This window comes from Plectropomus leopardus, chromosome 9 (assembly GCF_026936395.1).
Source record: "Plectropomus leopardus strain MGB_pleo_1.0 chromosome 9, ASM2693639v1, whole genome shotgun sequence".
Classification (NCBI taxonomy): Eukaryota; Metazoa; Chordata; class Actinopteri; order Perciformes; family Serranidae; genus Plectropomus; species Plectropomus leopardus.
Window position 1 is genome coordinate 18,926,189 of NC_142184.1, and position 14,549 is coordinate 18,940,737.

At 39.6% G+C, this 14,549-nt stretch overlaps 1 protein-coding gene and 1 long non-coding RNA gene across 2 annotated transcripts in view; one reads left to right on the forward strand and one right to left on the reverse strand.

Moving 5' to 3' along the window:
• Positions 1-1,864, forward strand: part of LOC121947294 (chemokine-like protein TAFA-2) — a 105,214-nt gene extending 103,350 nt beyond the window's left edge. The window contains exon 5 of the mRNA XM_042492276.2: positions 927-1,864. Coding sequence (XP_042348210.1) covers positions 927-938 — 12 coding nt within the window. The 3' untranslated portion in view covers positions 939-1,864. The remainder of the gene's footprint in view (positions 1-926) is intronic.
• The window catches only part of LOC148188724 (uncharacterized), a 232,205-nt gene that overhangs the window by 52,393 nt on the left and 165,263 nt on the right, over positions 1-14,549 (reverse strand). The window lies entirely within an intron of this gene.

Here is a 14,549-nt window from a genome sequence, read left to right on the forward strand (position 1 = left end):
AAAGGGACTTTGAAGCACCTTAAAGCACAGCAGCCACAGAGATGCAGCGGTGCGTGTGTATAGTGAACTGGCGTGACAACAAACGCCTGCAGACTCTTTGATCAGGCACAGGAGTAGATGCCTGAAGGCAATGGGATTGGACCCAGGAAGGGTGGCCTGGAGCCATCGAGAGCAGATACAGTAGAACAGTTTCAGCTGCCAGCTTAGAGGAAACGCTCCTCTGAGCTCTCGCAGTGATGGCTGGCCTTCACACTGTGTTAGCTGGCACCTGGGTCGCACAAAAGGCCGAGTCCCTCAGGAGAAAATGCAGAAGGGGACAGCCTGTATTGGGGCTAAGAAGGGAAGCTGCTGGGAAACACAATGAGAAAAAGAAGTAGGAAAACAGAAGAAAAGTCCTGGAGAGTCTGGTCTATTACATGCCCAAGCACTGGCAGTTATACAGTAATTTGTGTCTGTTTGGTCGTTGGCTGGCTGAAAATGTCTCCTAATAGCTTGAAATAAACCAAAAGTGAGTGCATGAGCAAAGAAAATGGAAAGATGGATAGACAAGATAAAGAGACCATGTGATTAGAGCAGCCGTCTCGACAAACAGACGAAATGACATGGCAGTGGGCCAGGCGAGGCGCTGAGAGAGGCATTGTGGGCCGCCTGCCATAATTCAAGCTGTGTCTTGTTTAGTCTCTTGCCAGGAGAGACTGAGACCATGCTAGCCACGTTGTCGGTGCTCCACCAACAAGAATCACTTCCCATTATTTCCAAATAGCGGACCGAGCAGCACGGCACTGCATCATTTCAAACCCTCGGTTGACATGTTCTGCCAGAAATGGCTTCGCACTATGTTCTGTGACCTTTACTGTTTCCCGCTCCATCCTAACTTTCTTTCGAGACTTTTTTCAGTGACCCACTTTCTTTTCTCCCTGTTTCAGGTGACTCGATAGTGCTGCCCGTCTCGAGAAGAACAGGAATGCCGGTGGAGTTACTTACACAGCACAATGGACCTATCAGTGGTGAGGAAACACACTCAGACGGACTTCTATAAGGAACCAGTAATTATTTTGTTTTTCTGAGGATATCAAAGATGGGGAGGCTGAAGAGACAGGACTCTAATACCGTCTTCCATCACCTTAAACACAACTGAGTGTCCTTGGTCCTTTACCATAGAGGACTGCATCACCCACAATCCTTTACTGCTACTACGAACTTAAAAAAAGTGAACTATGACCTAAACAGCACTTGATTAGATGACAAAAAGTGACTTTCTTTACAACAATCTGTATTCTACATCTCTCTTCTATGGCTTAGTTGTGTTCCATACTGGGATTAATGGTGTACTGGATTTTAGACAGCTATCCTGCTTTACAGACGTCACTACAAAAAGAAAAAGGGAATGGATCCAGAATGGCTGTCTCATGTAGTCGGGAAGACACATTTAAATTTAACTGTGCCACACATGACACACTTGATGCTGTCAAAATGTTTCTCAGATCTAAAACCGAACCCTTTCTTTTTCAGATTTCACCTCCGTAAGAATATTTTATCTTGAATAGTTTGTGGCTTACCACATGCCATTTTTTAAAATGGGGAGACAGTTTGTCCGTCTTCTTTTTTCTTTTGTTTTTTGACAAAGGACAACATCCTTTCAGGGGTGAGGTTAGACTAATACCAAGTAGATGTTATGGTATATTGAAACATGTAAACGTGTAAAAAAGAAAAAAAAAAAGAAAAAAAAAAGGTCCATGGAATCAACGGGGCTAAAGATAAATGCTCTAATGGTTTTAATATCTGTGTTTTTAAACGCCTGTTAACCGCAATTGAGTACATGTGTCAGTATTATATGAAATGAATAAAACCTTTCAAAAGAATATATAAATCTCAGCATTTTGTTTCAGCTCTGCAAATTAATCTTTGGGGAAAATTCAAATAAAATGAAGGGTCCAAAGAAATGTACTGTCTCACAATGGATGCCTGGAGCTATAGGCATTATTGATAACATCATTGTGAATTAATTTCCAAAGAACCTTGACGTGACACAGAAACTAAAAATCCTGAATTGCTAACTACTGCTATTTTTGTGTTGGCTTCAAGAAATGCCATCAGCAACTGGTCATTGCTTTCTTGTTTTTATTTTTTTTAATCAAATTGTATTATCTTTTTTTCCTGCTTCAAGCAAACAGCTCTAAACACTGTCAACATTTACAGACAGAAAAAGCTCCAAATATGGAATACAGTTCTTCACTGGCTGTCAACAATGGAGTATCTATTACAGGAGAAACCGGCTTACTTGGCTGGAGTTTTCGCCACAGAATTCCCAAGCAGGTAAGAAAGGAAAAGGATATTTGTATGCAGCACATTTCAGCCACAGCTCAGAAAACAGACTGGGCTGGTAAACAAGAGTTAATGCCAAATGTTGTGGCTCTATTTTTGGCATATTGTGGAGCTTGATCAACAGGTGAGTTTTTTAAACAAAGATTTTGAGTTGGCAATAATACAATGCTTATGAGCAACACAGGTTGATAGAGCTGAGGTTTTGGGCTAAAATGTTCATGTTAAACAGCACAATTGGTACTGAGCATGTGCAACTCTCAACAGAGATGAGAGGGATTTGAGATGGCTCACTACTTAGCCACTTCTATTATCAGCTTCCAAAAATATATTGGGTTTAATATTTTGTTACCTTGCACCAGAAGTTTGTTTTTACCAGCCCAACATGGTATTTATTTGACCCAGAAAATCAGGTTAAACTGGTCCCGTTGCAGCTCATCTCCTGCAGCAGTAGTCTCATGATAAACAGGGAAAGAGCAACAGAAGGGCGAGGAGGTGTTGAGTGACAATGCATGCAGCTCCACAATAAAATAAGATTTTTACCAATTTTAAATAGTAAAAAGAAAAAAAAAGTAAAAGTCACGTTCAAATGGCGGCGGCGTGGTGGCGTGTACTCTATATGTTGAACAAATACTGACAGCCAAACAAGTACTCGAGTACTCCTGCTCATCCCTAAGAATCAAATTATTTATATTACGTCGGCATCAAAAATCCAGCACTATTGCATTTCTAATGCATACCTACAGTATATATAGAAGTAAAAAATGACCATGTTTATTGTAGCTGTAAAAAGGGAGAATAAGACAACCCCACTAGTTCTGTACCTTGGTCACATTACATCAAATAAATATGATTCTTTTTCAGAACACATTTACTCACGTCCACTTCAACTGGACCATCACTGCACAGAAACCTGATGCAAATGCTAAGGCCGCACCAGCTCTCAGTCACTGACAACAGTACGATGTATCAGCATCAAATGATCACAGGAACATGACTCGTGCTTAAGTACTAAGTCTAATATGCTGTGCACTGTACTTCCGATCAAGTTAAGTGTAAGGAATGTATATTCTGCCCATATTTCTCAATTCCCCGCTCCTGCTTTCTGCGCAAGTCATCAAGTTTGACAAGCAAATGAGAAATTCAACTCAGTCACAACCCGGGAGAGACGCGTACATTCATAAAGTGTTACAGTAAGATAAAGCTGATGTAGGGTTTAAATATAGAGCCATTCAAAGATAGTACAGTATGACGTGGAAAAAGTGAATAAAAACAGCAGGCTGTACATTTGTGTAAGCATGCAACTGTCAGTGATAGATGCTGATGCTGACTGGCAGGAGCCTCTGTTGTAAACCCGATGACGAAGGAGATGAAACAAGAGGGCTCAGACTGAGAAAGTTGCAAACAAAATGTTGGGTTTGAAGCTGTGGACGTCTATCTCTTCTCTCCATGACACACATACTTTATCTGTGTTGTGTTGCATTAAAGCTGCCTTTCTCTAAAACGCTTTTCTGATTTGGCTAATCTCCCAGTGGATCCTCTCAGGGGCTGCGGCCTTCCACTGAGCCTCAGTCACTCTGCGTGTGTGTGTGTGTGTGTGTGTGTGTGTGTGTGTGTGTGTGTGCGTTTCATGGGCTGGGCTCTCTCTGAGCCTCAACGCGTCGTTAGTGCATGTCATTAAAAGATTACAGAGAATAAACCCACATACAGATTCTCACACATACACGCACAAGAGGCGAGAAACAGGAACTGAGCATGGAGCAGACTGCTATAATTACACAGAGAAAAATGTGTTTTGACATCCGAATATGACAGCTTCAATTTTTTTGCATTCTTGTTAACTGCTCACAAGGTGTTTCTCAAGCTGAATCCAATCACAAGTCAACCATGTGAGGCTTGTTGAAATTCTTACACAGCGTCCTTAATACCAGCTCGCTCTCACTTTGGCATATAGTTACACAAAACATTTAACACCGGTGCTGAAGCGAGGTATCAGGTGTAACCATGTCTGTCTGACAGTTCTGATGATCAACACTGCTGCTAAGCATTAATCCAGTCATTTGTGGCCTTACTCTGAACATCCAGACGATGCTGAGATTAGTCAGTATGCTCCCTGGTTAGCGGTGCTAACAACAGATGCCACAGCAGATGCTACATCCGGACGAACGATGAGAACGGCTATCCCAGATGCTGACTCGTCAACTACCAGGACAATGATTAGAAGAAGGTAATCAAGGGTTGACTGCACACAAACATGCTTAATCATGCCTGTATCATGTTTCATAGAGCGTGGAAGTAAAACCAGAACTTCCAGGTTCTCAAAACCTCAAAAATATGTTGTTTACCTTGCTCCATATGTCTTTGTGGAAAAACTTTCCAGTGTAGATATTTACTTAATATTTCTGTCTTTAACCCTTTAAAATCCAAGCAAATCGGCTTGATTTCCTTTAAAATCATTGGAAAAAGATGATAAGCAACTTTAGAAGTGAGGCAAAAATTAGAAACAAATTAGTAAAAAGTTACAAAAAAATTACCTCAAAATCAGCAAAAAAGGAAAGTAAAAACAAGAAAAGGACCTGAAACAAGTGATAAATATTTAAAAATATTATATAAAATCCTTAACATATTTTGAATCTAGAATTCTAATAACCATAAATATAGTCTCTGGACATTTTTTTCCTTTTTGTGATAATTTTTTAAAATTCTCTCTCTTTCTCTCTCTCTCTCACACACACTTTATGTGTACACTAGCATGCGTGTGTGCGCACGTGTGTGTGTGTGTGTGTGTGTGTGCGTGTGTGTGTGTGTGTGTGTGGTGGATGTAGGGGAGTGTATGGTGTCTTGTACAGTGCTGGGATAAGTGCTTAGTGGACATGTTTCAATAAATGTGGTTAAAAGTCTCTCCTCTCGCTTTCGCTCTCTCCTTCTTTTAACATTAATTTTCAGCCTTTTTTCGTGTCACCTTTTACCAGTATCTTGTAATTTGCTTAAAGCCTTTTTTTCTATGTTCATGAAGAGAATTAAATATATTTGCGCAGGTTTTAAGGGTTTCATTACTTGTGAAAGGCGTCTGACTGTAGCGCAAGAAAAACTGGTGTTCTTCCCGGTTTAAAAGGGTTAGGCTGTCTTTAACAAAAACCATTTCATATAAGCCCTGCACTTTTGGGGCAAGTTAAGGGGTCACGTTTCAGACATTGGTCCTTACAGCAGGGCAGAAAAAGGACATGCTGAAAAGTTTTTAGACAGCAGAGATTACAGCTAAAAAACTTCAAGGAAAAATGACCATAAAGGAATACTAAGCAAATTTTCAACCAGTTTTTTTTTATCATAACAATGGGGGTAGTGTGTGTAAATGAACTGTGGTAAACTCAGATCTCCCTGCTCATTTGATTACAGCACCTAGCATTTCCAGACAATCGCCCATGTATGTACTGACCTGGCCCGACCCTGCTTAGCCGCAGAAATCAGACAAATTTGAGCCCAAGCTGGTATGACCATAAGCAAAAAGCAAAAATCCACAAGAGGAAGAATTTTTCTGGCTCTCGGTTCTCCAGATTTAACTTTCACATTTTTCAACGCCTGCCACCACCACAGACACAAAGAGCATAGAGGAGTAACTGTGATGAACCTGAAGCTACACTAGGTCATCCCCTTCGAAATGTTGGATTGTCTGTGCTTTCAGATATATATGTTGCTCTCCTCCTCTGGGTTGTTTGAAAGGACTGGGCCTCCTGCATCATCTGAGACTTCATCCAACACCCTAGTCACACACACTTCAACCCCACTCCAACAAGTTCCTCATTTGGCTATACCATTTGTCTTGGTAATTGACTATTAACTTTTTTCTCTGACTTCAACTCATTGGACTTATTCTATGTGTTTTATTAGATTAGACTCACTAAACCAAAACTGTAACTAATCTTTTAATCCTTGTTAAACTTTATATATTTGACTTGTCACACACAGGTGAACCCTATTGTTCTTCATTATTAACAGTAGGTTTGTTTCATTTTTGCTAATTGACACAAATAAGCCTAACTTGGCAAATAATGTTATAATTAACAATAACTATTATTTAATATTTAATTATGATAGTTATACCAATCACTAAAATGTGCATGATTATAAGGACAGGCATGTCACTTAGTAAATAAAAACAAGTCATTAAAATGAAATGTTTGACAAGCATGAATATTAAGCCCAATGATTTATGTCAAGTGTGATGCATCATGTGCCAACAGTGTTGCCATTCACAGTATACAGCACAGTGCCAGTTGACACAGATGAGAAAATCAACAGCTGTAATTGTTCCCTTGGCCAACATGAATTAAGCAGTTTTTTCCTGTAATGATGCTCCCCTCTATTTTTCCATTATCAGGAAAACTTTAAAATAAATTAAGCATATAATTGGAGATGATATTTAGCTGTTGTTTGCTCAACTCAGTGTTTGTTATTATAGCTGACCTTGGAAACACATTGTTGGCAAGGAGACAGAAGTATTAATAGTTACTCTACAAATAAGACTGACATTGCTGATGATGGTGGATCAGTTGACATACAGAATTATTCCCTTCTTAACTGGTCACTGAGTGCATGTAATGTCCAGTATCTTTATGTAGGAGGGTGACTAGTCAAGAAGTGAATTTTCTTAATTTAAAATAAAAATAACTACAGCAAATGTGTGCCTATAGAAAGACACTATTTCATGTCTACTCCTGACAAAAACTTAGCTATCCAAAGTTTAAAACAATCAATACTGTTCAGTAATGTATGAAATATTTCGGAGAGCACAAGTGTTTTTGATTGATAGATAAGGGCTGATACCAGTTTCTTGTGTTGCTGTATAATGTTACAGTTCAGCCACATTGTACCTACAGCTGTCAATGCACTCACCGATGGCACCAGTGGCTACTATGAAAGGCGCTGTCCTAACCATCAGGAGCAATTTGGGGTTCAGTGTCTTGCCCAAAGGCTCTTTGTCTGACGTGGGAACGGGAGAAGCTAAAGATTGAATCACCAACTCAGTGATCCTCTTAGCTGCCATGTGCACCAGCAAAGGGTATACAGCAAAGGTATTGTCTGTATGTATTACAATACCCAAAACTACCTTTAAATAATAAAATTGCCAAGTAAAAAATAAAGCATAATGAGAATTGAGAAAACAAAGGAAAAGGTGTCAGGATTACAAGGCTCCTCCATACTATGCTTGTCAAAGAGAAGGCTGCACTGTTCGTACGTTTTCCTATAAAAAGAAATGCACCAAAATTTGCATATCTGACATATTCATAGTAATTCATGCATAATACACATATTTTTGGAGGGCTGCAATCATGTAGCAAAGGTGCTTAAGGGAGTGAAGAAGAAAGTGGTCCCGAGCGGTCCAGTAAGGGGGCAGGCTGGGGTGGTAGACGGGTCAGTTAGCCCTAGGAGCCCAGTGTTTGGAACTGTGTAACCTCTGAGTAAATTTTGGCTAATTTTAAGGTACTTAGTCCACATTCCTTCTCCTAAACCTTGCCACAGTAACTTTATTTGCCTAATACAAAAGACACCCAACCTTATGTCTTTTCCAGAGCCAAACCACAGAAACTTTACCTTATTTATTAACTTTATGTGAAAGACATAACACCATTTGTGGGGATATCATACAAACCGTTGGATAAGGATTTGTTGCAAAGACAAAAATGAGAGCTAGAGGTGAGTATACACATCTTGGTTTGTGGGTGGGACACCACAAGTTAACTGGGAAAATACAATCAACATCTACTTTTTTGTTATTTAAAAACATCTGAAAAGGACTAGCAAAGAATTAGCAAAGATTTATAACACTATTTCATTATAATTCATCTCACCATAAACTTACATGCCAATTATGCATTTCTTTCAATTTTGTATAACTGCTAGTTTTGAAACTATGAATTATGCAATCAGTGTTTTTATATTTTTTTCTGTAAAGTTTATATAGTGAAATGTAGTGGGGCAGCATTGTCACGAGCCATGTTTGGCTTTTAACCTCTCCTCACAATGTTTAAACTTCTGTTTGAGTTCTTTTTTTATACACGTGTAGGCCTATATGTGCAAATATACAAAAAAACATTCCAACAATTTTAAATAATTTATACATTGTCTATGTGACTTGACCCTATTAAGCCCTGAGCCTTGACAACATGTCACATCAAACATGCAAACAGAACCAGAAAGAGAGGATGTCTCCCATAAGCCTTGTATCCTAAAAACAAATATTTAATTCCTGAAGCATTTCCCACATTCACTGTAATTCAAGGCACCATCTGGTTTGTGTGGTATGCAGGCACAGAGCCATAACCTCTTTCTCTTCTGATCCCTCTGATTCTGACACGTAGATAAAGACATGAGAGGATGGTGAGGAAAGAGAGAGGAAAGAGAGAGGAAAGTGGAAAGACAGAAGTAATGGAGGGGGAGTCCTGTGATGCTAGTGCGAAGTGATGGCCTAAAAATAAAATGGCTTCTGTCGTGAGACTTGGAGAAGGGAGCAGATCTGAACAGGTTACAAATGAACTCAACAGATCAGCGTGACGTATAATTCATTTGAGTGTCTTTGTGTGTAAGGTGGATAGCATGCAAGAAAGAAAGAAAGTGAGTGTGTGTGGGACTGATAAGCAGCAAAGGCCCAAAGGGTTCTTTACATGGTGGTCTCAACCTGTCACTTTCCTCAAACACACGTCCTGACATCCACACACACATAAAGGCAGATAACCCCTATCCTGACGGTGTCATTCATGTCAAGAGAGGCATGAAAGAAAGTGTATGCTTCCTCTTTTATTCTCTATGAGTCGCTCCTGAATGAGCGTTAAGTATGAGTCATGGTGATTAAGGTTTTACTGATGGCTTGCACAGATAAGATGACCTCTCATCCTGCTGCATAATGCATGCGCGTGGTCTTGCGATATTCATTTCCATGACATCTAGACTCACTAGCAGGCTGCTGACATATTCTGCCCGCAGAGACACAAACATAGCCAACCCACGCATTTCGTTTATTGTGGTCAGGCAAGGCTCAAGAGGCATTTGTGAGGGACAGGCAACTGTCACCTGCTGTACAATAAACAAGTGGCAAGTGCTCTGCTACAGAGACATCTGTACGAACCGTACCACACCTGCAGAATGCACCCCAGATTAGGGTGCCATTAGTCAACATGGTGACTGGTTCTTAAATTTCTCCCAAATAATCCACCAAAATTGTGTTTGAATAATGCTTGGATGAGAAGTAGGCCATGCAGCTGGTGAATCAGCTGCTCAACCGGTAAGAGCACCACTCTTCAATGTGATGCAATGCTTCGATTTTCAGTGAACACAGTCTACACCAGGGTTCCTGCAGCTTAAGAAAAATTAGATTAAGAGCACTAGGCCACTAGGAATGAAATTCAAGACCAATTTTCTAACAACCAAAATTGAAGGAGGACAATTTTATTTTTCCTGAATGTTTTTTTAACTTAAGACATACTAGTTTTTCATTTTTTTGTCCCCATGAATAGAATCTACGTCAAATTGTGAGAAAAAACAACCCTTATGAGCATACTTTATCATTGAAGTATCTATTGGGTTTACCAACAAAAGTGGGAAACATCTGGCATTTTTGGACGACTTCTTTTCTCACTTGTTTCTCATTCTACATGTGAGATTCTATTGCTTTCATTCCCATCATGATAAGTTTGAGAAGAATTTCTGACTTTTGAAAATATTGATTTAAGACATTAAGGATTCACAAGAACCCTCATCTAGACTAATGTACAATAAATACTCAGTCACTTAGCACTGTATTTCTTACAGGTTTTATCAAGCTGGTGTGTTTTAATTTAAAATTCCTTGTAGTTTCAGATGTTTTCTTGTTATTTTGAGGTGTTTTTATGTGAAGTAATGGACTGTGGCACTGTGCCCGAGAAAATTTCCCCTCAGGGACAATCAAGTTTACTCTCCCCGACTCAACCATCATCTCCCTGCAGCTTGCTAATAATCATCGATCCCTAAATCAGATGTGTCTAAATCTTTTATACCTTGGAGCTAAATGTGAAATGTAGTCCTGAGACAGTCTTAATGAGGGGACAATGTATGCATGATACTAATAAGGTTTCATGAATTTCACTCATCAGTTAACTCCAGCAACCCTGCATCCTCACAGAAGGACATTATATTTTGGGTTTGCTGCACCTTAGACTTTATTCTGCCTAATTTAGTCCTTTATGTGGTATTTTGTGTTAGCAAAAGCAAAAATTGTTAATACATGATAAAACAAGATGGCTAAGGTCTTTACAGGTGCCTAGGTTTGATTTGGGGCCGTGGCCCCTCTCTCCCACTTTTAGTATTGTCCTACAGTTGTCCTACCAATAAATCAAAAACACCCCAAAATAATGTTAAAAACGCAAACAAATATTGACAGTGGCTATTCCTGCCAAGTCAGTCTACAGCTAATGTCGACCCATAAGTAGACAAGGTACAAAAACTGATCAAATGCTGTTGTCAAAACTTGTTTATTTATGCTTAATAATGTTTGTCATTTGATATGTCATACATATCTACACAAATTTAGCAATCTTGTTAACCAAGAAGTACTCGTTTGATGACATTGGGACTTTGTTAATGTTTTACTGCGGTATTTCACACAGGCCAATTAGGTGCGACAGAATGTTCCTTCAGACAAAAAGTCATTCCTAGCTTTGAGTATGGAGCAAGATTTCATCAAGACAGAGTTACAATGAGAACAAATCACAAGGTTTTTGCAAATATTCAGGCATTGAAATAAATGTTTTTATGCTTAATTACATGCTTGTGACTTAAAAATAAACCCATTGTCCTTATGATCATTTCTTTCAAAAACTACTTGCTGTTCAAAGGAAATGATTCGTTTTTATACTTATCAGGCCCTACTAATCGCAGACAGCTAGGAGAAACTAAAAATGCATACCAAGCAAAAGCTCAGGTCTCAGGAGGCTAATAGCATAGAGAGAGTGGTGTCGGGAATTAGTCTTGTAGCGTAGATTTGAGACACAAATGTCAAGCATACGGCTTACTATGAATGGTCTTACCTTCGCTCTCAGGACTTCAAGTTCTAATATTTTGTACAAAATGTCCTCTTATATCATATTCATTCTTCACAATGAGTGACTGATATCAATTTAAACAAATACTGCAATTTATAAATATTTCTTTTTCCTGCTTTATTTGGGAATGACAAAGCCTCTTCAGTAAATAGAAAAAGAATTCAAACGTGCAGTCATTTTTAAGGCAGTTTAACATGAAAGAATATTTTAGTTCCGAAATAACTCAAGGGCTGCAACCAAAAGGGTTCAATGAGGGTGTCAGGCCACAGATGGCCTGCTGGTCATAGTTTGGTCACTCCATATTTCTGTCGCCCTCTCAGATTGAGTCTGGCAGACAGGCTCTTGCACTAAATGCCTCGGGATAGCTTGGCAGTACACCACTGAATTCCCTGCTGGCCGTTGGTTTGCTGTGTCAGCATATAAAATAAATTATGATGTCACCACTATGGTGGGCTTTATAAAGAAAGGTTACTGTTCATGCTGTGAATCATGGGTAGTAAACGTGGCTTCCTGCTCAATATCTGTGCCATTATTTATTTCACTATTTTCCTACAACTCTCTTGTATTTCCTTTGCAATTTTGCAATCCAGAGTTCTGCACTTTGCATGGGTTTTTGGTTTAAATGTACAGTATGTGAAACTCCAGTTTTAATCTTTGAAACTCAAACAATTGAGACCAAGGAATTATAAAATGCTGTTACATAAAAGATACGCTGTACGCTCTGAAATTAGGCAAACAAGGAGAAAAAGCTTGGAGCTCTTTGAATCACAAGGAGGGTGGAGAAGTGGAATATTGCAGGAAATTACTATTCTAATATTGGTAATTGGCAATATTCAAATCTGCTGCAAATCAGTCTGTGGAGGGAGAGAGAGAGAGAAGAAAAAAAATCCCCCTGTCTGGAATGAGATTTAGAGAGACAGAGGGGAGGGACGTCAGCGATGTGATGAATATTCAGTTGTTGACATTTAGCATGGAGCACTGAGGATATGAGGGTGGGATGATGCCAAGTTAAATAAGAGCATTACAGAACATGGGAAAGATAGGGGGATGAGGAGAAGTAGAGGAGATTAGGGGGAGACAGGGATAACAATTGAGAGAGATATCTCACATACTCTCTCTCACACACACACACATACACACGCACACACAGGGGAGTTGGTTTGGTTCGATTTTGAGAATGGAGACCATGGGTGTCGCCACTGTAATTAATGTGAATTGTTGTTGATGATTGTTATTGTCACTTTGGTTTTTGTAGGCAGCTTAGTGACAGTCTCGAAACTAGATCTGGGTCACACTGCCATAGTCTACTCATTAAACTCATTCAGCTCCCTTGCTGTGCCATCAGCTGTTTATTCAGCTATTGAGATAGTGCGGATGTTTTCTTCTCTCGACTTCAGACGCTTCTCTCAAATTCAGGCGCTCATCACCAAGACTGAAAGACCCCTGTGTTAAATTTGGAGAGGGATAAAGGGAGAGACGTAATGGATAGAGAAACAGAGAGAGTGAACTGAGAGAGAGAGAAAGGGAAGATGCAAGGAAACTGTGTCTTTGTGCTGTTGTTTACAGACACTGTTTATTAAGTTAATGACCTCTTTTGCATAATTACAGTCACATACAGTTTGTGCTGAATCCAAAACTCAGGAGAGTATCTGTTCTAAACATAGGCTCGACTAGAGAACATGTCTGTGTTTGTCCCTGAGAGAATGCACAAGTTTTATAGAGTGAAATAAGTAAGGCTGCAGACAGATGTGCACAGCTATATTCAAACAGGGCGAGGTTACAGCATTGCATCGCTGCTGATGCACGTGGCCAGTTTATGTTGCACTCTAGGTTACGCCAAAGCTGCATGCACCTCAGCTTGGGCTGCTGCTTTTTTCTCGAGCAGAGTGATATCATGGGTCAGAGGTTTGTGTTTAGATCTCAGTTTAGGTTTTGTTTACATTTCCAAAGGATGTGGCTGAGGTCTAATTTATTCATTTCCACCTCCTCCTCCTCCTTCTCCTCCTTTAACAACACAGGTGATAGAAGTGTGGGTGGGTGGGTGGCTTGTCCTCTACAGCTCAGTAAAGATATATACTGCATTCAAGTGCTCCTTGGATGGTCTCATTTTCTGAGTTGGTAAGTTGTTTTCCTGACTTTGGTGTGTTCATGAGCTTTGTGGACACATCATGGACACTACAAAAAAGATCTGTTGTATTTTATCCCTGAGAACATTTAAATAATATTTGTGATTGTGTCCCGGGATTGTTGCTGCACCGGTGCATCCCCTAAAATTCCTAAAATAATGCTTTACATGACTTATGTTAACCAATAACTTTTGTGACTAATCATGTCACTTTACATTAACAGCAAGCAACGGTTATATCTTAATACCATACTAAAAATTACGTGTGCAAAATGTTGCCATGTAATATGTAAATCATTCATGTCAATCAACATTTAATTTTGTCCGCCACATTTCTGCATATATGACGTCAACTCGACAAGTCATACACCAAAATTTTCGCCAACTTTCTGAGTTCTTGCTCCAACTTATGTGGGCATTTCCATTTATTTTTCCCAGGCAGAAGCTAATTTTTCTGATTATTTCGACATCACATGAATGCAGAAACAGTCTAGTCATAGTAAGGTGTATAGGTTGAGAGTATCCCTCTCCAGGTATTGTTAGAGGTGAGGGCAAAGTCGGCAACAGGGATAACAGCCCTATCCCCTAGCCTGAACATGCTGGGAAAGCAGTTTTAAAATCATGTTAGGCACACTCTAACATTTACTACAGATATTCTTCATTCATTAGTTATCCGTAATGGGAGGAGGGGGAGGCTGAAGCCTATCGCATCTGACAGGTCGAAAGGCAGGGTACGTCCTTAACAGGTTGCCAGACTATCAGGGCTGACACATAGAGACAGACAACCATTCACACTAACGTTTACACCTACAGCCAGTTGGAGTCACAAATGAACCTTTTCTGCAACCTTAATTAAACTTACCATAATATGATAAATTAAATTTACCATAATAGCAGAATCCCACAGCCATTAACACTATGATGTAATAGACTAGCATGGTTTAATGAATTTCATGTTTCAAGACAGTATCGCAGCCCTAACATTATTCAGTGCCTTTAGCCCATGTTTTGACAGTGTGCCATAATGT